This window comes from Somniosus microcephalus, chromosome 21, assembly GCF_052327205.1.
Source record: "Somniosus microcephalus isolate GS21.2 chromosome 21, FLI_Smic_1.0, whole genome shotgun sequence".
NCBI lineage: Eukaryota > Metazoa > Chordata > Chondrichthyes > Squaliformes > Somniosidae > Somniosus > Somniosus microcephalus.
The window spans coordinates 63,896,592-63,923,854 of record NC_141007.1 but is presented as its reverse complement, the minus strand read 5'-3'; the positions used below and the strand labels follow the sequence as shown (position 1 = coordinate 63,923,854).

At 46.6% G+C, this 27,263-nt stretch overlaps 1 protein-coding gene across 1 annotated transcript in view; it reads right to left on the bottom strand.

Moving 5' to 3' along the window:
- Positions 1 to 27,263, bottom strand: part of LOC147102876 (dynein axonemal heavy chain 17-like) — a 908,504-nt gene that overhangs the window by 301,398 nt on the left and 579,843 nt on the right. Inside the window, exon 46 of the mRNA XM_085963770.1 lies at positions 3,893 to 4,020. Within this exon, the coding sequence (XP_085819896.1) occupies positions 3,893 to 4,020 (128 nt within the window). The remainder of the gene's footprint in view (positions 1 to 3,892; positions 4,021 to 27,263) is intronic.

Here is a 27,263-nt window from a genome sequence, read left to right as displayed (position 1 = left end):
AGCCAGCATGTAGAAAGTCCTACAAGAGAGGGGGCGGTACTGGACCTAATTCTAGGGAATGTAGCCGGGCAAGTGGTAGAAGTGTCAGTAGGTGAGCATTTTGGTGACAGTGACCATAATTCGGTGAGATTTAAGGTAGTCATGGAAAAGGACAAAGATGGACTGGAAATAAATGTTCTAAATTGGGGAAGGCCGATTTTAATATGATAAGGCAGGATCTGGTCAAAATGGACTGGGATCAGCTACTTGTAGGAAAATCCACATCAGAACAATGGGAGTCTTTCAGAAAGGAAATAGAGAGAGTACAACGCCAACATGTTCCCATAAAGGTCAAGGGTGGGACCAACAAGCCTAGGGAACCCTGGATGTCAAGGGATATACAAGAATGGATTAGGAAAAAAAGGGAGGCTTTTGGCAGATACAAAGGACTAAAAACAGTGGAAGCCCTAGAGGAATATAGAAAGTGCAGGGGGGTACTTAAAAAAGAAATTAGGAGAGCGAAGAGGGGGCATGAAAAAACACTGGCGGGCAAAATAAACAAAAATCCTAAGGTGTTTTATAAATATATTAAGGGCAAGAGGATAACCAGGGAAAGAGTAGGGCCCATTAGTGACCAAAGTGGCAATCTGTGTGTAGAGCCGAAAGAGGTAGGTAAGGTTTTAAATGAATATTTTGCATCTGTGTTCATTATGGAGAAGGACGATGTAGGTATAGGAATCAGGCAGGGGGATTGTGATATACTTGAATAAATTAGCATTGAGAGGGAGAAGGTACCAGCGGTTTCAGCGGGCTTAAAAGTGGATAAATCCCCAGGCCCAGACGAGGAGCTCTGACACAAATTTCCAGAACCTCTCTGGACACAGGGGATGTGCCAGAGGACTGGGGGACAACTAACGTACTATTCAAGAAGGGTAGTAGGGATAAACCAGGGAATTACAGGCCAGTGAGCATAACATCAATGGTAGGGAAATTATTGGAAAAAATTCTGAGGGACAGAATTAGTCTCCACTTGGAGAAGCAAGGATTAATCAAGGATAGTCAGCATGGCTTTGTCAGGGGGAGGTCATGTCTAACCAATTTGATTGAATTTTTTGAGGGGGTGACTAGGTGTGTGGATGAGGGTAGTGCAGTTGATGTAGTCTACATGGACTTCAGTAAGGCTTTTGACAAAGTCCCGCATGGGAGACTGGTCAAGAAGGTAAGAGCCCATGGAATCCAGGACAATTTGGCACATTGGATCCAAAATTGACTTAGTGGCAGGAGGCAGAGGGTGATGGTCGAAGGTTGTTTTTGTGACTGGAAGCCCGTGTCCAGTGGTATACCGCAGGGATCGGTGCTGGGTTCCTTGCTGTTTGTAGTGTACATTAATGATTTAGATATGAATGTAGGAGGTATGATCAGTAAGTTCGCAGATGACACAAAAATTGGTGGAGTGGTAAATAGCGAGGAGGGAAGCCTCAGGCTACAGGACGATATAGATGGATTGGTCTGATGGGCAGAACAGTTTAAATGGAATTTAACCCTGAAAAGTGTGAGGTGATGCATTTTGGGAGGACTAACAAGGCAAGGGAATACACAATGAATGGTAGGACCCTAGGAAGGACAGAGGATCAGAGGGACCTTGGTGTGCATGTACATAGATCCCTGAAGGCAGCAGGACAGGTAGGTAAGGTGGTTAAGAAGGCATATGGGATACTTGCCTTCATTAGCCGAGGCATAGAATATAAGAGCAGGGAGGTTATGATGGAGCTGTACAAAACGCTAGTTAGGCCACAGCTGGAATACTGTGTGCAGATCTGGTCGCCACACTATAGGAAGGATGTGATTGCATTAGAGAGGGTGCAGAGGAGATTCACCAGGATATTACTTGGGCTGGAGCGTTTCAGCTATGAAGAGAGACTGGACAGGCTGGGGTTGTTTTCCTTCGAGCAGAGAAGGCTGAGGGGGGACCTGATTGAGGTGTACAAAATTATGAGGGGCTAGATAGGGTAGATAGAAAGGAACTTTTCCCCTTAGTAGAGGGGTCAATATCCAGGGCGTATAGTTTCAAGGTAAGGGGCAGGAGGTTTAGAGGGGATTTGAGGAAAAACTTTTTCACCCAGAGGGTGGTTGGAATCTGGAACTCTCTGCCTGAAATTGTGGTAGAGGCAGGAACCCTCACAACATTTAAGAAGCATTTAGATGAGCACTTGAAACACCATTGCATACAAGGCTACGGACCAAGTGCTGGAAAATGGGATTATAATAGATAGGCTCTTTACCTGTCCTATTACCATCTCGTCTCTGTCTTGAATATCTCTTAATGTCTCTTCAACTCCCAGACCTTCCCTTTTGTTCTTTCATCCCCTCCCCCATTTCCCAGCCCCCAAACTGGCCTTTTAATCTGTTTCATTTCCTGCCTTTTTTTTCCTCAGTTCTGAAGAAGGGTTTCGACCTGAAACATTAACTCTGTTTCTCTCTCCACGGATGTTGCCTAGCCTGCTGAGTTTTTCCAGCGTTTTCTGTTGCTATTTCGGATTTCCAGCATCCGCAGTATTTTGCTGTCGTATTAGAATAGGTAGGGCTTGATGGCCTCTTTCTGTGCTGTATGACTATGACTCTATGACAAAGTAGATTCTCCAAGTTGATGTTGGGCATGGGAAACTATAGTTATTAGTATAGATTTGTGATACTTGAATTACTTTCACTGGAGCAAAGATGGCAAAAAGAAGATTTAATTGAGGTTTTTAAAATGGTGAATGGGTTTGATAGAGTGAACAGGAAAAGACTATAGGCTAGAAAGTCACCTCCTTTGCGCTTCACATTAGCGTCTCTGGGGGGCGATAATGAGGCGCTACCGGCTTTGTGACCGGGCGCAGTGAGAGTACCAACGCCCGTGAAATTCCCTTCGAGGTTTGTAGTGGCGGTAACCCCTAGCACCACGATCTCCTGCGCCCAGAAATTGTGATGTCATCATGCTGCACATTGCCCCGGTAGCGCCCTGGACACGATATTTTGGTTCCGCCCCCTGCAGCATCGCCGGGCGACAACACCGACAGCTGTAGGAGTCATTGTAAGGGAGGCCGGCTGCTTGGGGAGCGGTATTTAAAGGTGATGATGGTTGCGTGAAAAAAAAACATTTTCTTAATGCTTTATGTCCATTTTTCAGCATTTTCTTCAGCCACGATCGATTAGCCCTGCACTCTGCTAGAGTGCTTGGGGCTGATCATGTCGGATCACGGCTGCCATCAGCGATGAGGAAACTCATTTCAATGCAGAGCCTGCAGCAATGGAGGGAAGGAGCCTCCGTTCCTGGCAGCGCTGCCCTCGACATTGGGCAGTGCTGCACCGCTACCACCCCTCTTGCTGGCTTTAGCGCTCCAAGGGAAGTGGTAGCACTTGATTTAGCGCTCCACTTCCTTCCTGGAGCGCTAACAGCCAATTTTCTGGAAGCTCACAATCATTAGCTCCTGATGCTAATTTTTCAAGATTTCAAAAGTTAGCACCCCAAATTTCACCCCTATTTCCTCTGGTTGAGATATAAGTGACAAGGGGGCATCAATTTAAAATTGTCACCGAGAATGATGAGAGAGGTTAGGAGAAATGAAAAGAGCTATTGGAAGCATGGAATGCTTTGCAGAATAGCCAAGGCAGAGACCATTGCATCTTTTAAGGGAAAAGCAGATAAATATTTGAAACAGAGGAAGCTATAGGAGTATTGGGAGAAAGCAGGGCAGTAGGTTTAGTTTTGCATTGCTCTACCAAAGAGCTGGCACAGATATAATGAGCTGAATTGCCTCCTATTGAGCATTAAACTTATATGGTTCTATGAAAAATATCCAATTTGAATACAACTTTGCTTTACTCAATCAAGCTCAGCTACCCTCATCTGATCACTGAAATGTTGACTAACCTTGTTGTCATCCATTACAGTATTAAGAGATTCAATCCACATTGGATCTATGTCACCATCAAGCACAATCCACTTTGGTCCATCATGTGAAATATTAGCAAGGTCACGCATGATAGTTGAAAAAAGTCCTAAAGTACATAAACAAAATACAGATTAAATATAAATTTTGTTCTATTTTGATTATGAACTTGCATTTATATTTATGCCACCAGCCTGGGTATAAAAATATAATGCCACAGATGTAAAGTTTTTAACTACTAAGTCGTACTAACCGCAGCAATTTTTTCCTCCATGTTACTGTTGAATTGACATCCGTGCAATGTATCCACTCAGAATCATGCACTTGTATTTGTATAGCACCTTTTAATATTTTAACACATTCTGAGGTACTTCACATGGGAGAGCTTGGATTGAGCAGGAGGAGAAAAATTGATAGCTCATCGAAAGCATGGTTGAAATGAGAGGTTTGAGGAGGCTTTTAAAGAAAGGATGGCAAGTAGCAATAATGGGAAGAAATTGGGAGGGAGTTTCAGAGATTAGGACCGGATGCTGAAAGTTAGATTTTCAAGTAAGAAATAAAAGCACGGATGCGCAATACAACAAATTTGGAGGTTTGTAAGAATGAGCAGGGACATAAAGCTGGAAGAGGTTGCAGAGGCAGGGTGGGAGGGATTTGTATACAACAACAAGGATTTTGAATTCAGTGGGTTGGGGGAACAGGTAGCTGCTGGACACTAATGAGGACAAGGGTCATGGTCAAGCACGTCTTTGTTGCAACACAACAACAACAACAACAATAATAACTTGTATTTATATAGCACCTGTAAAGTAGTAAAATGTCCCACGGCATTTCACAGGTGTGGTTAAAAACAAAAATTTGACACCGAGCCACATAAGGAGAAATTAGGGCAGATGACCAAAAGCTTGGTCAAAGAATTACATAAGAACATAATGGGCCAGTAATTCCGTTCCCAACGCGTGAGTACGGACGGTGTACTCACACGTGTGGCCGGCGGAATTGCCGGATTCCAGCATGCACAGCGCACGCGCGGGAAACCGGCATTTCCTCTCCATCGAACTAAGGGGTTAAGAGGTCCAACGCATGCGCGCAGGACTCTGCGCACACGCGTTGAACTTCCTTCGTTTTGACAGGTTTGCGCGTGTGCAAGGGCCTGGACTTTTTGGAAATGAAAAAAGGAGGCGTAAGGAGTGGATTCTTGAAGGTAAGTGGTCTATTATTTAAAATTATTACATTTTTTCCACAGCTTCATTGTTTTTAAGGACTGTACAGTAAGGTAAGTTTATTTTTAGACCCGAATTCGTAAAAAAAAAATTTCTTCAAAAATTTTATTAATTGTTTTAAATAGTTTTTAAAGTTATTTATAGTTTATTTAATTATTGGGATTTTTTAAAAATTTTAATTAAAGTTAAACTAGACTTTTGGGCGCCCGTACTTTTCATGAGTTTGACAGTCTTTACTATTTAACTCATGAATGAGTTTCCCCTCCCCTGATTGGCTGCAGAGTGCTCACCTGATCCCAGCCGGCACATCGCACTAACTACGCCACTGGATCAGGTAAGCACATCGCGCCGACATCGGAACCGGGCCAGGGACAGGAAATGCAAGCAGGCCCGGGCTTCAGATGTCAGCGCGCAGGGTGAGTGCAGATCGGGGGCTTGCACGCGCGGCAAGCACCCGATCCTAATTTCTGGCTCAATGTGGAGATGCCGGTGTTGGACTGGGGTGGACAAATGTAAGAAGTCACACAACACCAGGTTATAGTCCAACAGTTTTATTTGAAATCACAAGCTTTCGGAGCGCTGCTCCTTCGTCACCTGGACTATAACCTGGTGTTGTGTGACTTCTTACATAAGACATAGGTGATTTGGCCCATCAAGCCTGCTTCGCTATTCAATAAGATCATGGTTGATCTGATCTTGGCCTCAACTCCACTTTCCTGCCCACTCCCCATAACCCTTGACTCCCTTACCATTCAAAAATCAGTCTATCTCCACCTTAAATATATTCAATGACCCAGCCTCCACAGCTCTCTGGGGAAGAGAATTCCAAAGATTCACGACCATCTGAGAGAAGAAATTCCTCCTAATTTCTGATTTTAAAGGGTGCCCCCTTATTCTGAAATTATACTCCCTAGTTCTAGATTCCCCCAGAGAGGTGAAACATCCTCTCTGCATCTACCCTATCAAGCCCCTTCAGAATCTTATATGTTTCAATAAGATCCCCTCTCATTCTTCTAAACTCCAATGAGTATAGGCCCAACCTGCTCAACCTTTCTCCATAAGACAACCCCTTCATCTCCGGAATCAACCTCGTGAACCTTCTCTGCACTGCCTTCAATGCAAGTATATCCGTCCTTAAATAAGGAGACCAAAACTGTATGCAGTACTCTAGGTGTGGTCTCACCAACGCCCTGTACAGCTGTAACAGGACTTCCCTACTTTTATACTCCATTCCCTTTGCAATAAAGGCCAACACTCCATTTGCCTTCCTAATTACTTGCTGTACCTGCATGCTAACTTTTGTGATTCATGCACAAGGACCCCCAGATCCCTCTGTACCTCAACATTTTGTAATCTCTCTCCATTTAAATAATAATTTGCTTTTTTATTTTTCCTACCAAAGTGGATAACCTTGCATTTTCCCACATTAAACAGATTTTTGTCCATTCACTTAGCCTATCTATATCCCTTTGGAGATTCTTTGCGTCTGCCACACAATTTGCTTTCCCACCTATCTTTGTATCATCAGCAAATTTGGCTACATTACACTTGGTCCCTTCATCCAAGTTATTAATATAGATTGTAAATAGTTGAGGCCCCAGCACTGATCCCTGCAGCACCCCACTAGTTACAGTTTGCCAACCTGAAAATGACCCATTCATCTCGACTCTCTGTTTTCTGTAGGTTGGTAGGTAGGTTTTAAGAAGCATCTTAAAGTAGGAAAGAGAGGGAAAGAGGCGGAGTGGTTTAAAGAGGGAATTCCAGAGCTTAGGGCCTAGGCAGCTGAACGTACGGCTACCAATGTTTGAGCGATTAAAATCAGGCATACGCAAGAGGCCAGAATTGGAGAAGCGCAGAGATCTCAAAAGCTTTTAGGGCTGGAGGAGGTTACAGAGATAGGATGGGGCGAGGCCATGGAGGGATTTGAAAACAAGGATGAGAATTTTAAAAACGAGGTGTTGCTTAACTGGGAGCCAATGTAAGTCAGTGAGCACAGGGGTGATGGGTGAATGGGACTCGTTCTGAGTTAGGGTAGCCAAGTTTTCGATGACCTCATGTTCACGTAGGGTAGAACGTGGGAGGCCAGCCAGGAGTGCGTTGGAATAGTCAAGTCTAGAGGTAACAAAGGCATCGATGAGGGTTTCAGCAGCAGATGAGCTGAGGCAGGGGTAGAGACGGTCGACGCTATGGAGGTGGAAATAGGCGGTCTTAGTTATGGCGCGGATATGTGGTCGGAAGCTGATTTCAGGGTCAAATATGACACCAAGGTATCGAACAGTCTGGTTCAGCCTCAGACAGATGCTAGGGAGAGGGATGGAGTCGGTGTTTAGGCAACGTTGTTTGTGGCGGGGACCGAAGACAATAGCTTAAACATTCGGTTTCCTCAATATTTAATTGGAGGAAATTTTTGCTTATCCAGGACTTGATGTCAGACTAGAGACAGTGGAGGAGTCGACAGAAGTGGTGGTGAGGTAGAACTGGGTGTCGTCAATGTACATGTGGAAACTGATGCTGAGTTTTCGAATGATGTCGCCGAGGGGTAGCATGTAGATGAGAAATAGGAGGTTGCCAAGAATATATTCTTGGGAGACACCAGGGGTACTGATGCGGGAGCAGGAAGAGTAGCCATTGCAGGTGATTCTCTGGCTACGATTAGATAGATAAGAATGGAACCAGGTGAGTGCACTCCCACCAAGCTGGACGTCGGTGGAGAGGCGTTGTAGGAGGATGGAGTGGTCAACCATGACAAAGACTGCAGGCAGGTCGAGAAGGACAAGGAGGGATAGTTTACCTTTGTCACGGTCACATAGGATGTCATTTGTGACATAAGAGCTGTTTCGGTACTGTGGCAGGGGTGGAAATCTGATTGGAAGGATTCAAACATGGAGTTCTGGGAAAGATGAGCACGGATTCAGGAGACGACAACATGTTCAAGGACTTTGGAGAGGAAAGGAAGGTTGGATATGGGGTGGTAGTTTGTAAGGATGTGTCAAGGGTTGTTTTTTTGAGGAGAGGGGTGATGACGGCAGATTTGAGGGAGAGGGGGACAGTACCTGAAGAGAGAGAACTGTTAACAATATCAGCTAACATGGGAGCCGGAAAAGGGAGTTGGGTGGCAGCAGTTTAGAATTGGGTCGAGAAAGCAGGAAGTGGGTCTCATGGACAAGATGAGCATGGAGAGATCATGAGAGGAGATCAAAGAGAAACTGGAGAAAGATGTGAGTTCAGGGTTAGGGCAGGGGGGAACCTTAGAGGAAGTTTGGCCCAGTGGGCTAGGGGAAGGATGGGAACTGGCAGAGGTAGCTAACCGGATGGTCTCAATCTTAGAGACAAAGAAGTCCATGAGCTCATCACACTTGTTGTTGGAGGTGAGGGTGGAGGAGACAGGGGGGAGGGGTTTAAGACGATGGTTTGCAGTAGAGAAAAGAAGCCGGGAGTTATCTTTGCATTCCAGAATGATCCTGGAAAAGTGAGCAGTTTTGGCAGACGAGAGCAGGACCCGATAATGCTTTATGTGGTCCAGCCAGATCGGGCAGTGAGTGGCTAAACCAGTTGTCCGCCATATCTGTTCAAGTCTGTGTCCCTTGGACTTAAGGGAGTGAAGATGAAGGTTGTACCAAGGGAACGGCCAGGGTGAGAGAAAGTAATGGTTTTAATAGGGACTAGGGCATCAAAGGTGGAGGTGAGGGATTGATGAGAAGATCTGTAGCTGCAGAAATGTCGCGGTGAATGGAGGGCCAAAGGCTGGACAGTTGGGATTTCGTAAGTGCAGTTGTAAGTGAGTTGGGAGAAAGTGTTTTCTAGGGGTGGACACAGAAGGAAGTAATGTTGAGTGGGGGAAGGGGGATATGGGTGGAGAGCGATAAAAAGAACTGGTCAGAGATTGCCTTATCTACGATTGACGCGATGGGAGTAGCGAGGCCATGAGAGATGGCAAGATGTGAGTGGCAGATTTTTGGATGAGCTGGAGTTTGTGTAGGATAGAGCTCCAAATGCTAGCAAGGAGGGTATTGGAGAAGTTGATTCTTGAGGTCAAAAAAGCATGGCTAAGGGTTTCAGCAGTAGTACAGGTGCAGGAGATCAATGTTACAGAGATGAAAGTAAGTAGTCTAGATGGTGAATAGGATATGCTTTGAAGCTCAGTTCTGGGTCGACCAAAACAATGGCCGGAATTTTCTGTACCTGGGTGGGTTGGGTGCGGGCGGTCGCCGTGGCGGGTTGTGACCCCGCACCTCATTCCATCCCGCTCCTGAGATCAACTTTCCATTAATGGTACCTATTAAGGCAGCCCTGCACGTTACCTGGCCCTATTAAATGGGGTGGGTCTGATGACCTCAGCAATGACGTGTTTTCAGCCAGGATATTTAAAGGAGTTACGGCCACGTTGCATTTGAAGGCTCATCTAGAATTGTGCAGGCACTGCACTGGACCATTGGGAAGACTAGCAAACATGACTGCACAGAGACAGAGGGCTGCACCCAGGTTCTTAGATGACTCCCTTCATATGCTTGTGGAGGGAGTGAGAGCACGCAGGGAGGTCCTCTTCCCTTCTGAAGGGCGGAAGAGACATCCCCAGCAAACCAAAGGAGCCTGGCTGGTGAGGAGGTCAACAGTAGGGATGTTGTCAGGAGGATGGGTACAGTGCCGGAAACGTTTCAATGATCTCATTAGATCAGGAAAGGTGAGTGCAAAGTCACACTCAACTTCATCCTGCTGGGCCTCTCATCACATCCCCATCACTCTGCCTTCCCAACCCTACTCCTGCACATCATTACTCACACCAACATATCTTGCATGTCCACCCATCCCTCTCTATCTACATTACCACATCCCCCTCTGACTAACCACCCCTCACACCCAGCCTTATCCTAATGTAATCACATCAACTAACACACAAGGAGGCCATTTGGCATTGGTACCCCACTCCATCATAGTCACCCTCTAAAGATGTAACCCATCCATTTCTTACACTCATTCCATCACTCTCACAGAATGGTTACAGAATGGAAGAAGGTTATTCGGCCCATCAAGCCTGTGCTGGCTCTCTGCAAGAGCACTTCAGCTAGTCCCACTCCCCCGCCCTTTCCCCATAGCCCTGCAAATTTCTTTCCTTCAGATACTTATCCAACTCTCTTTTGAAAGCCGTGATTGAATCTGCCTCCACCACCCTTTCAGGCAGTGCATTCCAGATCTTAACCACTCGCTGCCTAAAAAAGTTTTTTCTTACATCGCCTTTGGTTCTTTTGCCAATCATCTTAAATCTGTGTCCTCTGGTTCTCGACCCTTCCGCCAATGGGAACAGTTTCCCTCTATCTACTCTGTCCACACGACTCATGATTTTGAACACCTCTATCAAATCTCCTCTCAATCTTCTCTGCTCCAAAGAGAACAACCCCAGCTTCTCCAGTCTATCAACGTAACTGAAGTCCCTCATTCCTGGAATTGTTCTCGTAATTCTTTTCTGCACCGTCTCTAAGGCCTTCACATCCTTCCTAAAGTGTGGTGCCCAGAATTGGACATAGTACTCCAGTTGGGGCCAAACCAGTGTTTTATACAGGTTCATCATAATTTCCACACTTTTGGACTCTATACCTCTATTTATGAAGCCCAGGATCCTGTAAGCCTTTTTAACTGCTTTCTCAACCTGCCCTGCACCTTCAACGATTTGTGCACACGTACCCCCCAGGTCTCTTTGTTTGTGCACCCCCTTCAGGATTGTACCATTTAGTTTAGATGTCCTCTCCTCATTCTTTCTACCAAAATGTATCGCTTCACACTTTTCTGCGTTAAATTTCATCTGCCACGTGTCCGCCCATTTCACCAGCCTGTATATGTCTTCCTGAAGTCTATCACTCTCCTCCTCACTGTTCACTATACTTCCAAGTTTTGTGTCATCTGCAAATTTTGAAATTGTGCCCTGTACACCAAAGTCCAAGTCATTAATATATATCAAGAATAGCAGTGGTCCTAGAATTGACCCCTGGGGAACACCACTATACCTTCCTCCAGTCCGAAAACAACCGTTCACTGCTACTCTCTGCTTCCTATCACTCAGCCAATTCCGTATCCATGCTGCCACTATCCCTTTTATTCCATGGGCTTCAACTTTGCTGGAAAGCAAATCATGTGGCACTTTGTCAAACGCCTTTTGGAAATCCATGTACACCACATCAGCTGCATTACCCTCATCAACCCTCTGTTACCTCATCAAAGAACTCAATCAAGTTAGTTAAACACGACAATTTAACAAATCCGTGCTGGCTTTCCTTAATTAATCCACACCTATCCAAGTGACAGTTAATTTTGTCCCTGATTACTGTTTCTAAAAGCTTCCCCACTACTGAGGTCAAACTGACTGGCTTGTAGTTGCTGGCTTTATCTTTTTTGAATAGTGTAACATTTGCAATTCTCCAGTCCTCTGGCACCACTCTAAGGCGGATTGGAATATTATGGCCAGTACCTCCGCAATTTGCTCCCTCAATTCCCTCAGCATCCTAGGATGCATCCCATCCACTCCTGGTGATTTATCTACTTTAAGTACAGTCAGCCTTTCTAATACCTCCTCTTTATCAATTTTTATCCTAGCAAGTATTTCCACTACCATCTCCTTTGCTATGTCTATGGCAGCATCCTCTTCCTTGGTGAAGACAGATGCAAAGTACTCATTTAGTACCTCAGCCATACCCTCTGCCTCCATGCATAGGTCTTTTTGGTCCCTAATCGGTCCCACCCCTCCTCTTACTACCCTTTTAGTATTTCTATGCCTATAGGCTTTTGGATTACCTTTTATGTTGGCTGCCATTCTATCCTCATACCCTCTCTTTGCCCCTCTTATTTTCTTTTTCACTTCTCCTCTGCCCTTTCTATATATAGCCTGATTCTCAGATGTATTTGCAACCTGACATCTGTCATACATGCTATTTTTCTGCTTCATCATATTCTCTCACTCAACCTTATCTTCTTTCCCTCCGTGCAGGAGAAGAGAGCCAACAAAAAGAGGGAGAGCGAGAGAACCGGACATGGCACTCCATCATTGGTCACCGAAACAGCTGCAGAAGAGGTCGCCCTGGAGTGTCAGGAGTCACAGAGCAGCTGGAAGTGGGAGATGGAGAGAGGGGGACAGCTCAACAACCTGGTGACAGAATTACATCTCATACAGCCACATGGCATACAGCAGTCACTCATATGGGGAATGATGTCAGCAGCCAGTTAATGTTCATCATGTGCATAATGGTATCTGTACTCATTCTTGATATGACATATCTAACTCATCTCTTTACTGTCCCACAGGTCCATCAAGAGCTCCCCCACTGTCCCGGAGGAAGAGGAAGACGACTCCTCAGAGGAGCCTCCAGCCTCTGAGGGTGCATTGTCACCAGACATAAGCACACCCAGCACCAGTGCAGCTACACACACCTTGCTGGGTGCCATGCGAGATAGAATAGTTTTGTCACCTGGTCTATCACAAGTCACAAGTGAGCAAGAGCAGATGGTGGAGACAGGGACAGCAGTGGAGACTCCTCGCCGGAGGGTGCAGGGTGCTCCCAGCTCTGCTCAGCTGCATGCAGACGCTGAGCCTTAGGGGCCATCCAGAAAGAGGGCGATATTGGCGGTGCAGCAAGAAGTGCAGGAGGCTTTGACAGGTTTTGCAACCGCGATGTCTGCAAATGTGCAGAGAATGGAGGAGTCCATCTCCAACCTGAGCACCACTGTGTCGCAGGCGGAGGCGACTGTAGGCTCTTCCATGGATAGAATGGCCACCTGCATGGAGCAGCTAATGCGCCAATCACAGGAGCACATGGTCTCTATGGAGAATAGATGGCTACCTATCTTCTTCTTCTTAGGCAATCCCTCGGAACCGAGGATGACTTGCTTCCACACTAAAAATGAGTTCTCAGGTGACTGATGAGTCCAATGCGGGACCTACAGTCTCCGTCACAGGTGGGGCAGGTGGTGGTTGAAGGGGTGGGTGGGTGGGGTGCTTGGGTTGATGTGCGCTCCTTCTGCTGTTTGCGCTTGGCTTCCGCTTGCTCCCGGCGAAGAGACTCGAGGTGTTCAGCGCCTTCCTGGATGCTTCTCCTCCACTTTGTGCGGTCTTGGGCCAGGGATTCCCAGGTGTCGGTGGAGGTGTTGCACTTTTTCAAGGAGGCTTTGAGGGTGTTCTTGAAGCAATTCCTCTGCCCACTTGGGGCTCTCTTGCCATGTTGGAGCTCCATGTAGAGCGCTTGTTTTGGGAGTCTCGTATCGGGCATGCGGACGATATGGCCCATCCATCGGAGCTATCGAGCGTGGTCAAAGCTTCGATGCTGGGGATGTTGGCCTGAACGAGAACACTGACGTTGGTGCGCCTATCCTACCAATGGATTTGCAGGATCTTGCGGAGGCAGCATTGGTGGTACCTCTCCAGTGCTCTGAGGTGCCTGCTGTACATGGTCCATGTCTCTGAAGCATACAGGAGGACGGGTATCACTACTGCTCTGTAGACCATGAGCTTGGTGCTGGGTTTGAAGTCCTGGTCTTCAAACACTCTCTTCCTCAGGCGACCGAAGGCTGCAATGGCATACTGAAGGCGGTGTTGGACTTCGTCATCGACATCTGCCCTTGTTGACAGTAGGCTCCCGAGGTGGTCCACGTTGTCCAAGGACTCGTCATGGATTTTGATAATCGGGGAGCAGTACTGTGTGGCGGGGGCAGGTTGGTAGAGGACCTTTGTCTTACAGCAGTCGTCAGTTCCTGTCATGGCCACCTATGGAGAATAGATGGCAAACGCTCATAGACCACCTGTCTAGGAGGGATGTCAATGTAGAGGTGGGTTCTCATGGCCCCACTGCTGTGTAGCAAAGTGCTCTCCAGCTCCTTACTAGCAGAGAAGTGCGGGTGGCCCATGAGAGGGATGATGGTGAGAGGGGACATAGAAGTGGGGTAATAGAAAGATGAAACACAAGTAGATGCACAAAGGTAACCACTTGGTTGTTTTAATAAATGTTTGTGTAAAGTTTCCGTTACTGTGATGTCACAGATAAAATTATTTATTTTCACCACTTTTGGAAGTGGCTTAGTGGGTTGGAGTGAATGGTGAGACATAACGTTACCTCCAGCAATGGTAGTCAGTGTGAAAGGAATGGCTTGGTCATTGTAGGGATGCTTTATGGTGTTGCTGTGGGGTGGTGGGAACCTGGTGCAGCATGTGGCAGCCATATGGGTGTAATGCCTTAAGTTAAGTAGATCTGGCTATGATGATGGCACCCATGGCCTCCCGGGCTGCAATGTGCTCGGGTGCTGGTGGGATCGAGACCACAGGATCCTCCTGCTCCTCCTCCTCCTCGTCTTCCAGCTGATGCTCCCCCTGTCCCTCCTCTGAAGAGGCTGAGCACACAGAGCCTTGCTCCTCATGTAACGCTAATCCTCGCTGCTGCGCTATGTTGTGCAGGGCGCAGCAGACCACGATGATTCTGGAGACCCTGGCTGGTGCGTACTGAAGGGCTCCTCCAGATCTGTCAAGGCATCTGAAGTGCAATTTTAGCATGCCTATTATCTGCTCTATGACACATCTGGTGGAAATGTGACTTTCATTACATCTCTCCTCGGCGTCAGTACTTGGCCTCCTCGAGGGTGTCACAAGCCAGGTCTTCAGTGGATAGCCGTTATCTCCAAACAGCCAGCTGGAAAGTCTGTGTGGAGGAGCAAAGAGCTGAGGGAGGATGGACTGGCGCAGGATGAAAGAATCATGGCAGCTGCCAGGGAATTTGGTGCACACATTCATGCTGATCTTACTGTAGTTGCAGACGAGCTGCACATTGAGGGAGTGGAAGCCCTTGCAGTTGACAAAGTCTCCTAGGTGATGAAGGGGTGCCCTGATGGCCACATGAGTGCAGTCGATGATGCCCTGCACCCGTGGGAAGCCAGCCAGAGCTGCAAAGTCCATAACCCGCTCAGTAACACTGGCTTTATCAGTGGCAAAGTTGATATAATTGGCTGGCTTGTCAAAGAGGGCATCGGTGACCTGTGTGATGTATCTGTGGGCGGACGACTGCAAGATGCTGCAAATGTCTGCTGCAGATCCCTGGAAGGAGCCTGTGGCGAAGAAGTTGAGGGCGCTGGTGACTTTGACAGGCGTGTCCACCAGCTCCTCTGGGCTGCAGGTCTTGCTCCAGCAATCTGCAAATGTCTGCGATGACCTGTCAGAATAGCCTGAGCCTCCTTTGGCACTGCTGCTCAGTCATGTTGAGGAAGCTCATCATCTGCCTGTATACCCTGTGTTGGGGGTATTGCCTCCGGCGTGGTGCAACCCTGCGCTGATGCGCTCTGTCCTGTGCAGCATCAGATGGTTGAGGAGAAGGTTGGTGGTGTTGTTGTTGGTGCTGCTGGTGTGCCTAGAGTCATAGGGGGTGATTTTTATTCAGAAGTCGGGAAGGAGGCAGGACTACAACTTTCGGGGTTGTAGTCCCGCCTCCATCGAGATGCGGCCAATCCACGCGATTTTAACTTGATTGACCTTGTTGAGCCCGCCCAGCAGGCTCAGCAGGCCAATTAAGGGCCACCCGGCAACAGGTGACGTCACAGACTGAAATTTCATCTGTCAAGACGTTTTGACAAATGAAATATCAGTGTTTCACAGCTGTTTGACGGTGTCAGGCACTGACAGTCTTACTTCTAATCTGAGTCCTTCTACACAGACTCAGTTAGAAATGTCACCGGCACAGAAAGCTGCAGGCTGTCACTTTTGACAGTTCGCAGCCATTCTGCTTTCTGTGCCGGTTAGATGACGGACTCCCGAAACCTAGAGGAAGGAAGGTGAAAAGGTAAGTACAGGTAATTTAAACTTCTTTACACACTTTAGACACACCAAACACACTTACTTTTGCACTCATGCACCCATCACTCACCTGAACACTGACATCTCGATCCCTCCAAGTCCTTCAACCCGACGGCCCGACTCCTCTAACTTGGCGTGGTTTGGAGCCGTCGGGAATCCCACACTTCAAGCTTTAAAATAGGGATTAGGCTAAAAACTGCCTGTTAACTACCTCGGGGAGGCGGGTCCCAGTGTGGGGCGGGTACCCGCCTCCTTTGAAACTGGCATGGAGGCGGGTTGGTGTTGGGGCCCCCGAATTTGGGACTTTAACCCCCCGCACACCTCCAATCCTAACTCCACGGGTCAATGAAAATCGACCCCATAGAGTCATAGAGTTATACAGCACAGAAAGTGGCCCTTTGGCCCATCGTGTCCACGCCGGCCTGTTGGGGCTCATCATAGGCTAAATACGTGGCTTGAGCAGTGGTGTAAGAGGGAGGGTTTTAAATTTTTGAGGCATTGGAACCAGTTTTGTGGTAGGTGTGACCTATACAAAAGGGACGGTCTACACCTGTGCAGAGATGGAACTGATGTTCTCGGGGTAATTTTTGATAAAGCAGTTCGGGAGCATTTAAACTAGTATGGCAGGGGGCTAGAAACCTATGTAGTGAAATAGAGGAAAGTGAAAGGCAGACAGAAATAAATGGTAAAAGGGTGAGGAACAAAAAACAAAGGGCCAAACTAATTCATAAAAAATGTGAGCATAAAAAAAGCCTGAGGGTTTTATACCTTAATGCGAGAAGCATCAGGAACAAGGTAGATGAATTAGCTGTGGAAATAGAGGTTAATAATTATGATCTAATTGGGATTACGGAAACATGGTTGCAGGGTGAGCAGGGCTGGGAGCTTAACATACAGGGGTATTCAGTATTTAGGAAGGATCGACAAAAAAGAAAGGGAGGAGGGGTAGCATTGCTAGTAAAAGAGGGGATAAATGCAATTGAAAGGAAGGATATTAACTCAGTTAATACAGAATCTATATGGGTGGAGCTAAGAAATAGCGAGGGGCGAAAAACATTAATAGGAGTGGTATATAGGCCTCCAAATAGTAAAATAGAGGTTAGGGAGGGCATCACGAGGGAAATTAGAGAAGCGTGCAATAAGAGCACAGCTGTCATCATAGGTGACTTTAACTTACATATAGATTGGACTAGCCTAATCAGTAAAAATAATGAGGAGGAGGAATTCCTTGAGTGTTTAAGGGATGGTTATCTGGATCAATATGTCGAGGAACCAACTCGGGAACAGGCTATATTGGACTGGGTACTGTGCAATGAGAAGGGACTAATCAGTAATCTTGTTGTACGGGGACCCTTGGGTCAGAGCGATCATAACATGATCGATTTCTCACTCGAAATGGAGAGCGAAGAAATTGACTCAGAGACTAAGGTCCTGAATTTAAACAAGGGGAATTATGATGCCATGAGACGGGAACTGAGTAGGTCTGATTGGACAACGTTCCTGAGAGGACTGGAGGTAGATAAACAATGGCAAACATTTAAAGATAGAATGACAAAATTGCAAAAATTGTTTATACCAATCTGGCATAAAAGGAAATCTAAAAAGGTGACTCAACCGTGGATAACAGGGGAAATTAGAGACAGCATAAAATCCAAAGATAGGGCGTATAAAATAGCCAAAAAAAGCGCCAGAGCGGAAGATTGGGAACAGTTTAAGATAGAGCAAAGGAGGGCAAAGGGCATGATCAAGAGGGGCAAAATAGCTTACGAAAACAAGCTGGCGGAAAATATAAAAACTAACTCCAAAAGCTTTTATAAATATATCAAAAGGAAAAGACTGGTGAAAACCAAAGTTGGTCCATTGCAGTCAGATACGGGGGAATATATAATGGGAAATAAGGAAATGGCAGATCAACTAAATGCATACTTTGGGTCAGTCTTTACGAAGGAAGACACAAAAAACCTCCCTGGGATATCGGGAAAAATAGGGACATTGGCAAAGGAGGAACTGACGCAAATCAATATCTCTAAGGATATGGTGTTAAGGAAGCTAAAGGGATTGAAGGTGGACAAATCCCCAGGGCCTGATAACATGCATCCTAGGGTACTGAAGGAGGTGGCCCTAGAGATAGCGGATGCACTAAGGATGATTTTTCAGAATTCATTAGACTCGGGAACAGTGCCGATGGATTGGAGGGTAGCTAACGTTACCCCACTATTCAAAAAGGGGGGTAGGGAAAAAGCAGGTAATTACAGACCTGTAAGCCTTACATCAGTTGTGGGCAAAATGCTGGAGTCCATCATTAAGGATGAAATAGCGGAGCACTTAGCAAATGGGGACAGGATAGGACAGAGTCAACATGGATTTACAAAGGGTAAATCGTGCTTGACTAATCTATTGGAATTTTTTGAGGGAGTAACTGGTAGAATAGATGGGGGAGAGCCAGTAGATGTGGTGTACCTGGACTTCCAAAAGGCCTTCGATAAGGTCCCACATAAAAGATTAGCATGGAAAATTGAGGCTCATGGGATAAAGGGGAAAGTTTTGGCGTGGATAGGGAACTGGCTGTCAGATAGAAAACAGAGAGTTGGAATAAACGGCTCATTTTCTGAATGGCAGGCAGTAACAAGTGGGGTACCACAGGGATCTGTCCTGGGCCCCCAGCTGTTCACAATTTACATTAATGACCTGGATCAGGGAGTCGGATGCAGCATTTCCAAATTTGCAGACGACACTAAACTAGGAGGTGGGGTGGGCTCAGAGGAAGAGACCAGGAAGCTCCAGAGCGATTTGGACAGACTGGGCGATTGGGCGGATAAATGGCAGATGCACTATAATGTGGACAAGTGCGAAGTTATCCACCTTGGGTGCAGGAACGGGAGGGCAAATTATTATTTAAATGGCAATAGATTGGGAGAGGGGGAAGTACAGAGAGACCTGGGTGTTCTTGTACACCAGTCACTGAAGGCGAGCATGCAGGTGCAACAGGCGGTCAAGAAGGCAAACGGTATGCTGGCCTTCATAGCAAAAGGGTTAGAATACAGGAACAGGGATACCTTGCTGCAGCTGTACAGGGCACTGGTGAGACCACACCTCGAGTACTGTGTACAGTTTTGGTCGCCTCATCTGAGGAAGGATGTTCTTGCCATGGAGGGGGTGCAGCGGCGATTCACCAGGCTGATACCAGGAATGGCGGGAATGACCTATGAGGAGAGACTATGTAGTTTAGGGATGTACACACTGGAGTTTAGAAGATTGAGAGGGGACCTCATAGAAGTGTATAAAATTCTGACAGGTCTAGACAGACTGGATGCAGAAGGAATGTTTCCCTTGGCGGGTGAGAACAGAACTAGAGGACATAATTTAAGGATAAGGGCTAAACCATTTAGGACAGAGATGAGGGGGAATTTCTTCACTCAGAGAGTGGTGAACCTGTGGAACTCATTGCCACAGAGGGCAGTGTACGCCAGCTCATTAAATATATTTAAGAGGGAATTAGATATATTTCTACGGGCAAAAGGGGTTAAGGGTTACGGAGAGAAGGCGGGGACGGGATACTGAATTAAAGGATCAGCCATGATCTCATTAAATGGCGGAGCAGGCACGAAGGGCCGAATGGCCTACTCCTGCTCCTATCTTCTATGTATCTATGTATCTATGGTCTGATTCTGAGGATCAAGGTGAGACAGCATAAACGGCACCCATACTTATGTAATAGATGGCAGGTCAAGTAGAGATGACAGAAGCAAGCTGTCAATGGTATGATAGTTGTACCAATGAGGTGACAGTGGATCCCAACTTTGCTGAAAAGATTGCAACATCTAGAAAGCTAAATCTGTGCTGACAATGAACTCAGCAACAGCATCTGTCTTAGAAAAGTGACGAGGTGTCAGGTGGGAGTTTTTATTGTACTTTCCATGCAGTGCACTAATGAGCTGGATCAATGGCCACTGAACTTCCGCTTCAGGTTCACAGACATGGTTCCTGAGCTGCGTGATTCCCATGGTCATCCAGGGAAATTTGAAAGGTACAGTTAAAAAGAGGTTTAAGGGTCTGACAAGTACCTAATAATCATCTAAATTACCTTGGCTGCCTCTGCTGTTTGGGTCGCTGCTGCGCCCAAGGGAAAGGCGCGTGGGGGCGGGATGACGGCGGGTTACCGACCCGCTCCACGTTATTTCAAATTTCCCTCCCACCCGCCTCCAATCGCACCTGCACGGACGGTAGAAAATTCTGGCCACTGAGTTTCAAAATCATCTGATTTAGTCTGAGCGAACAGCTGGAAAGGGAGATGAAGCTAGGAGCTAGGGTATAGCACTTCTTGTGGAAGATGAATTAGATAGATTTCATTTCCACAGTGTCCAATTGAAGAAAGTTATGGTCCATCTATAACTTGATGTCAGATAGGCAGTCTGATAATACAGAGGTGGTTGTGAAATTGAGATTGATGGTGGAGAGAATCAACTGTGTGTCTTCAGTATACAGATGAAAACTGACCAGATTCCTGCAAAGAGGGTGACATTAATCTTTTCATTCATGTGGAAATGACTTATGAAATAATACTGGGCGGCCTGCTGGTGGCGTTGTCCAGGGAGAGTATAAATACTCGGGCATGGGCCCAGCTTGCTCAGGACATTCTTTAACAGGAACTAGTGAAGGACACAACTAGATCTCCATGTTGAAAAACAGTTGATTAAAGCCTTGTTTAATACTCAGACCAAGTGCCTAGTAGTTTTCTTACGTCAATTTAATCAACTGCAACCCGCTCCACGCTCTGAGTGATTTGGGAACAGACAGCTATGATTCAAACTATAGAAGGGAACTCGGACGTAGTAATCAATCCACAGAATCCACACAGAATCCCCACAGTGCAGATAGAGGCCATTTCGGCCCATCGAGCCTGCACCAACACATATCCCACGCTATCCCCGTAACCCCACGTATTTAATCCCCTAACACTAAGGGTCAATTTATCATAGCCAAATCAACCTAACCCGCACATCTTTGGACATCATGGAGAAGCTACTCAGACCCGCCCGTCTCGACCTGGACCGAATTCACTTACAGCTGCTAAGGTATGGAAACACTAGTATCGTACCTTCAGCAACTTCCTCGAGGTGTGTGGTGAGAATGTTCCTAATAAGTTATGAATGCTTGCCAATTATGTAACCCTCATATGTTTGACTATATCGAAGACTGTGTAGACTATGACTCCGCTATCCAAACACTACAGCGACTGTATGTTAAGGCCCCAAACAACATTTTTGCTCAGCACCTACTGACCACAACTCGACAACAACCTGGGGTATCACTTGACAAATTCCTTCCAGAGCTTTGCAGGCTCAGCAAAGATTGTAACCTTAAAGCTGTCTCAGCTGAGCAGTACCAGGAGGAATTAATTCATGACTCTTTTATTAACGGAATTGCTTCTCCCCTCATACGCCAGCGTCTGTTAGAGAATAAAACCCTTGGGTTACAAGCTGCCTATAACCAGGCATATTCTCTGGACTTAGCTTGAAAAAATTCAGATGCCTATTTTTTACCATATGCACGGACTGCTGCTACCACTTTTAGTGACTCCCCCGGTAAGCCTCAGGTGGAAGCCCTCACTGAGGATGACGCCCTACCCGGGATGTCAAGGGATCTGCCAGCTATTCCGCCGGATCAACCCGGGGAACAGAGCGCTCCCCACGGGATGGCCACCTGAAGCCAGGACGCCGGTCAGTCACCGACTACTGAGCAGGGTGAAGCCAGCTCTGTGCCTGTGGGGACCCGCACCTGGAGCCACGATCTCCCCAGTCCCCCTCGGGTCGACCAAGGTGACATGGACTCTGCCAGCCCGCCAGTACAAACTAAGCGACCCAGGGACCAAAACACGGTCCGAGGAGACGTGCCTTCCGGCCTCCAATGGAGATCCAAACGACTGCGTCTATTCTTAGTCCGATTAATTCGGTAGAAGGAAGTTGCTGGACTTCCAATCTTTCAGGTGGGAAGAATTATATGAATCTTGTCAATCATGTGGAAATTACTTATGAAATAATACTGGGCGGCCTGCTGGTGGCACTGTCCAGGGAGAGTATAAATACTCGGGCATGGGCCCAGCTTGCTCAGGACATTCTTTAACAGGAACTAGTGAAGGACACAACTAGATCTCCATGTTGAAAAACAGTTGATTAAAGCCTTGTTTAATACTCAGACCAAGTGCCTAGTAGTTTTCTTATGTCAGAGGGTTTATTACATTTTTTGTTAAAGGGGTATGGTAGTTTAGTGGTCATGTTATTGGACTAGTAATCTAGAGTACCAAGACAGATTGAACATTTGAATTCAGTTAAAAAAATCTGAATATTAAAAAGCTGGTATTAGTAAAAGTGACCATGAAGCTGCTGGATTGTCGTAAAAACAACCAACTGATTCATTAACGTCCTTTATAGAAGTAAACCTTGGGCTAGAAATTCGTTATAGCCAAGGATTGGGTGGTGTCAGTGGAAAAGTTGAAGAATTAATGCCAGGCGCAAATGCTTTAGACTGCACGCAAAATTCATCCTCACTGCTCAATAAAATGATTGGAGTCCTAAATCAAGTGTTAAGGCCCAAGCTCATTGGCATTAAACTTAAAGGTGGACCAATATCAGGTGCAGTCTAATCGCAACTGATCATTGTCACAGGCTTTTTTCACTACTTAAAGGGAATGTTCATTGATGCTGCAGCACTTAATTCTCAGCATTGCTGGCTATGCAGCTGCCTTAGCAAGCAGAAGCAGAACAAGGAGGAGCTGGAGGACTGAACTAGGTGTGCTCATGGCAGGTCCATGCCCCAGGGAGAGAGCCCGCAGATTCTCCGATGAAGCATTGGAGGCAGTGGTTTTCGCTGTGGGGAAACGGAGGGCAATGCTCTACCCAGCAAGTGGCAGGAGGCCCTCACCACAAGTCTTCCACACCATGTGGAGGGAGATAATGCAGTATGTCTCGGGCAGCACTGTGGTTCCCAGGACCCACACACAGTGCAGAAGGAAATTTAACGACTTCACTCAGGTGGTCAGGGTGAGTGAATACTTCAACAAATGCTACATACCACCATCTGTACTACAATCTTCACACACTGCCCAAAGCACCACACTCCCAGCACTCACTCACCAACAATCTCTACCTAGCAACAATCACACCCATGTCTCACACCTTGCACACAATGACAGCTATTCAACTATAGCAGGCACAAGGGTCATTAGTTATTAGAATTCATGTGATAGGTGCGATGTTTATAGATACATTTATTAATCGTCTTTGGAATTTTTGTGGTCCCTCTCATTTCACCTTTGCTCCCAGGAGAACGCTGTGATATGCCGTGAGACAGTGATTGTATGATGGGGATGTGGTGAGCTACGGGGATCTGGGGTTTCATTAATGTGAATCGGAGTCTGATGAGCCAGTCATGGACAGTCCATCCAGAAGGCTGATTGTCTTGCTGCCTCCTCCCTCCCTCCTGTTCCTCCTCCTTCTCCTTGCCCACTTCCTCCTCATCCTCCTCTGCCTCGTCCTTCTCCTGAGGTGGTCCCGCAATCCCTGATGGCAAGGACTGCACCCTCATGATGGCCAAGTTGTGGAGCATTCAGCAGACCACCACGAAATGGGAGACCCGCTCTGGCGAGTACTGGAGGGCTCTACCCAATCAGTCAAGGCAGTGGAACCATTGCTTCAATAAGCCAATGGTCTGCTCGATGATGTTCTTGTTGGCAGCATGGCTCTCATTTTATGAGTGTGGGGCACGAGTGTTGGGGTTGTGGAGGGGAGTCATGAGCCAGGTGGAGAGCGGATAGCCCTTGTCTCCGAGCAGCCACCCACGAGCTTGATGTGGTGGCTGGAAGAGTGCACATTGAGTGGTAGCCTTTGCGGTTATGGAAGATATCAGGATTGTTATGCGGTGCCCACAAAGCTACGTGGGTGCACTCGATGGCGCCCTGCACCATGGGGAAGCCCACTATCCTGGCAAAGCCACATGCACACTCATCCTGATTCTGTTGATTGGGAAGCCAATGTAGTCTCTTCTGCTGTAGAGAGGTTCAGTAACCTCCCAGATGCAGCAATGCACAGCGAACTGTGAGATGTTAGCTATATCTCCAGTTGCAGACTGTAAGGATCCACTGGTGAAAAAATTGAGGGCCACAGTGGTCTGGGAGAGCTGTGGTCGTCCAGGTCTGAGGCTGGAGGTCTGGTCGCGGGAGGTGGCAGATTTCTGTGACCACCTCCTTAGTGAAGTGAAGCCTTCTAATACACTGCTCCTCACTTAATTGAAGGTAGGAGAAGTGCTCTTGGAATACCCTTTGAGGGTAAGGCCTCCTGGCGAGAGCCTCGATGGCCCTCCTCCTCCCTCTGTGCATATGTTCCCATATTTCTCGCTGCCTATGCTCCCTCCACCATAGATCCTGGAGGGCAAGGTGGCATGCCAGTACAGCCCCCATTAATGTTACCAAGTGTAGCAGTTTGAATCTTTGAAGAATAAATATAGCTACATTTTAGTTGCCAGAAGACTTCTGATACAAAGGAACCTTGAAATTACTGAATGAAACTGTTGCAGTGGGTGAAACTAACAAAAAAAACACTGAAACTGCACTAACCTGACAGCTGTGAGTGATTACTGATGATGCCTTTAAATAACATCCCTGGAACCGGCTTCCTGGTGCTGCATGCCAGCTCTTCCTGTCAGTGTTTACTCCATGCAGTGAGATAAGTGGCGAGAATTAATTTTGCAAATCGGGCGGTCAGTGAGTGTTGCACACTCACTGACGTCATGATCTACCTGGCATTGACATTCCCAGCAATACCTCTTATTTGCAGCGCTATGGGGGGGGGGGGGACTGGATTTGCCTCACCACAGCGATACTGGTCTAGCACCCCATTAGTACCATCTACTGGCGCTAACGGGACAAATTTTTTGCCCTTCTGTCTCTATCTGGGCTGATCAAAATGTGACTCCAGTCCCACAGCAACATGGTTGATGCTTAATTGCCCTCTGAAGTGGCCTAACAAGCCATTCAGTTCAGGGGAAGTAGAGATGAGCAATAAACGTAAGCCTTGCCAGCAATGCCCAGATCCTGAGATTGAATTAAAAAAATTATGCACCACGTTGGGAAAACTGATCTGTAGCATACAATGCTCCACAAACATGAATATGTAGTACACTTATAATGTTGCCAAAAACAGTAGTAAGCCAGAGGATTGGGAGGATTTTAGAATTCAGCAAAGGAGGACCAAGAAATTGATAAAGAAAGAGAAAATAGAATATGAGAGTAAACTAGCAAGAAACATAAAAACAGATTGCAAAAGCTTCTATAGGTTTGTAAAAAGGAAGGGATTAGTGAAAGTAAACATGGGTCCCTTAGAGGCAGAGACAGGAGGAATTACAATGGGAAATAAGGAAATGGCAGATACATTAAACAAATATTTGGGGCTGGATTTTGTCAATGGGGCGCATTGGAGGTGGGACTGCTGGTTGTTGGGTTTCAGTCCCACCCCCAACGACGTCCGGCCAACCCACGCTATTTTCCCTTGATTGACTTTGTTAAGCCCGCCCTGCAGGCTTAGCCGGCCAATTAAGGGAAAGCTGGTGACAGAGGATGTCAGCATATGACTTTTCATTTGTCAAAAATTTTTGACAGATGAATTGTCAGCGTTTGACAGCTTTGAGAAGCTGTCAAACACTGACAATCTCTGTTCTAAGGTGAGCCTTTGTACTGAAGGCTCACCAAACCTCTTTCCTCAGCAGAAATCAGATGGTTGCTGCATCAGAGAATGGAGAAGCCATTCTCTCACCTCTGCCGTTGAGATGAGGCACCTCCGGATCCCCAAGGGTTGAAGCCTGCAGGAAGAAACAAAGGTAAGAAAACTTTTTCTAACACTTTACACTCACCTCTCATACTTACCTCTGCACACTTGCACCCATCACCCGCCTTTACAGCAGACTTTTCGATCCCTCTCACCCCTGCAGATCCACTGCTCGCCTCGCTGACCCTGCTGACGTTCGCAGCCGTCGGGAAGCCTGCACTTGCAGGGGTAAAATGGGGATAAGCCTCTTAACTGCCTGTTAACTACCTGTTAACAGGCAGTTAATTGGCTCTACGCCCCTTCCCGCCTCGAGGAGACGGGTCCCTGCGTGAGTCAGGGAGCCGCCTACCGGGAAGATGGCGCGGAGGTGGGTTGGGAGCGGGTTCGGTATCCACTCCCAGTTTCTGCCATTTTCCCAGCAGTCTTGCCTCCATACCCATCTCCCCAGGGCTGGCAAAATTCCCCCCTTTGTATCTGTCTTCACAGTAGAAGACACAAAAAATTCTCAGAAATAGGGGGAACCAAGGGCCTTGAATGATGAAATTAAAATTAGTATAGAAATGTACTGGAGAAATGAATGGGACTAAAAGCTAACAGATCCCCTGGACCTGATGGCCTACATCCTAGGGTTTTAAAAGAGGTAACTACAGAGATAATGGATGCATTCGTTTTGATCTTCCAGAATTTCGGAGATTCTAGAACGGTCTCCGTGGACTGGAAGGTAGCAAACATAACCCCGCTATTCAATAAAGGAGGGGGAGAGAAAACTGGGAACTATAGGCCAGTAAGCTTGACATCAGTAGTAGGGAAGATGCTAGAATCTATTATTAGGGACATGATAACAGGATACTTAGAAAATCATAATACGATTGGGCAGAGTCAACATGTATTTATGAAAGGGAAATCATGTTTGACAAATCTTAGAGTTTTTTGAGGTTATAACTGATATGGTGGATAAGGGGGAATCAGTGGATGTAATGTATTTAGATTTTCAAAAAGCATTCAATAAGGTGCCACACAAGAGTTTATTACGCAAAATTAGGGCTCATGGGATTGGGGGTAATGTATCAGCATGGATTGAGGATTAGTTAATGGACAGAAAACAGGGAATAGGAATAAACGGATCATTTTTGGGTTGACAGGCTGTAACTAGTGGGGTACCGCAAGGATTACTGCCTGTGTCTCAGCTATTTACAATCTATATCAATGAATTAGATGAGGGGATCGAGTGTAATGTATCCAAATTTGCTGATGATATAAAGTTAGATGGGAAAGTAAGTTATGAGGAGGACACAAGGAGGCTGCAAAAGGATTTAGACAGGTTAAGTGATTGGGCATGAACATGGCAGATGGAATATAATGTGGAGAAGTGTGAAGTTAAGCAAATGGTATGTTAGCCTTTATTACAAAGGGATTCGAGTATAAGAGTAAAGAAGTCTCGCTGCAATTATATAAGGCCTTGGTGAGATCACATCTGGAGTAATATGTACAGTTT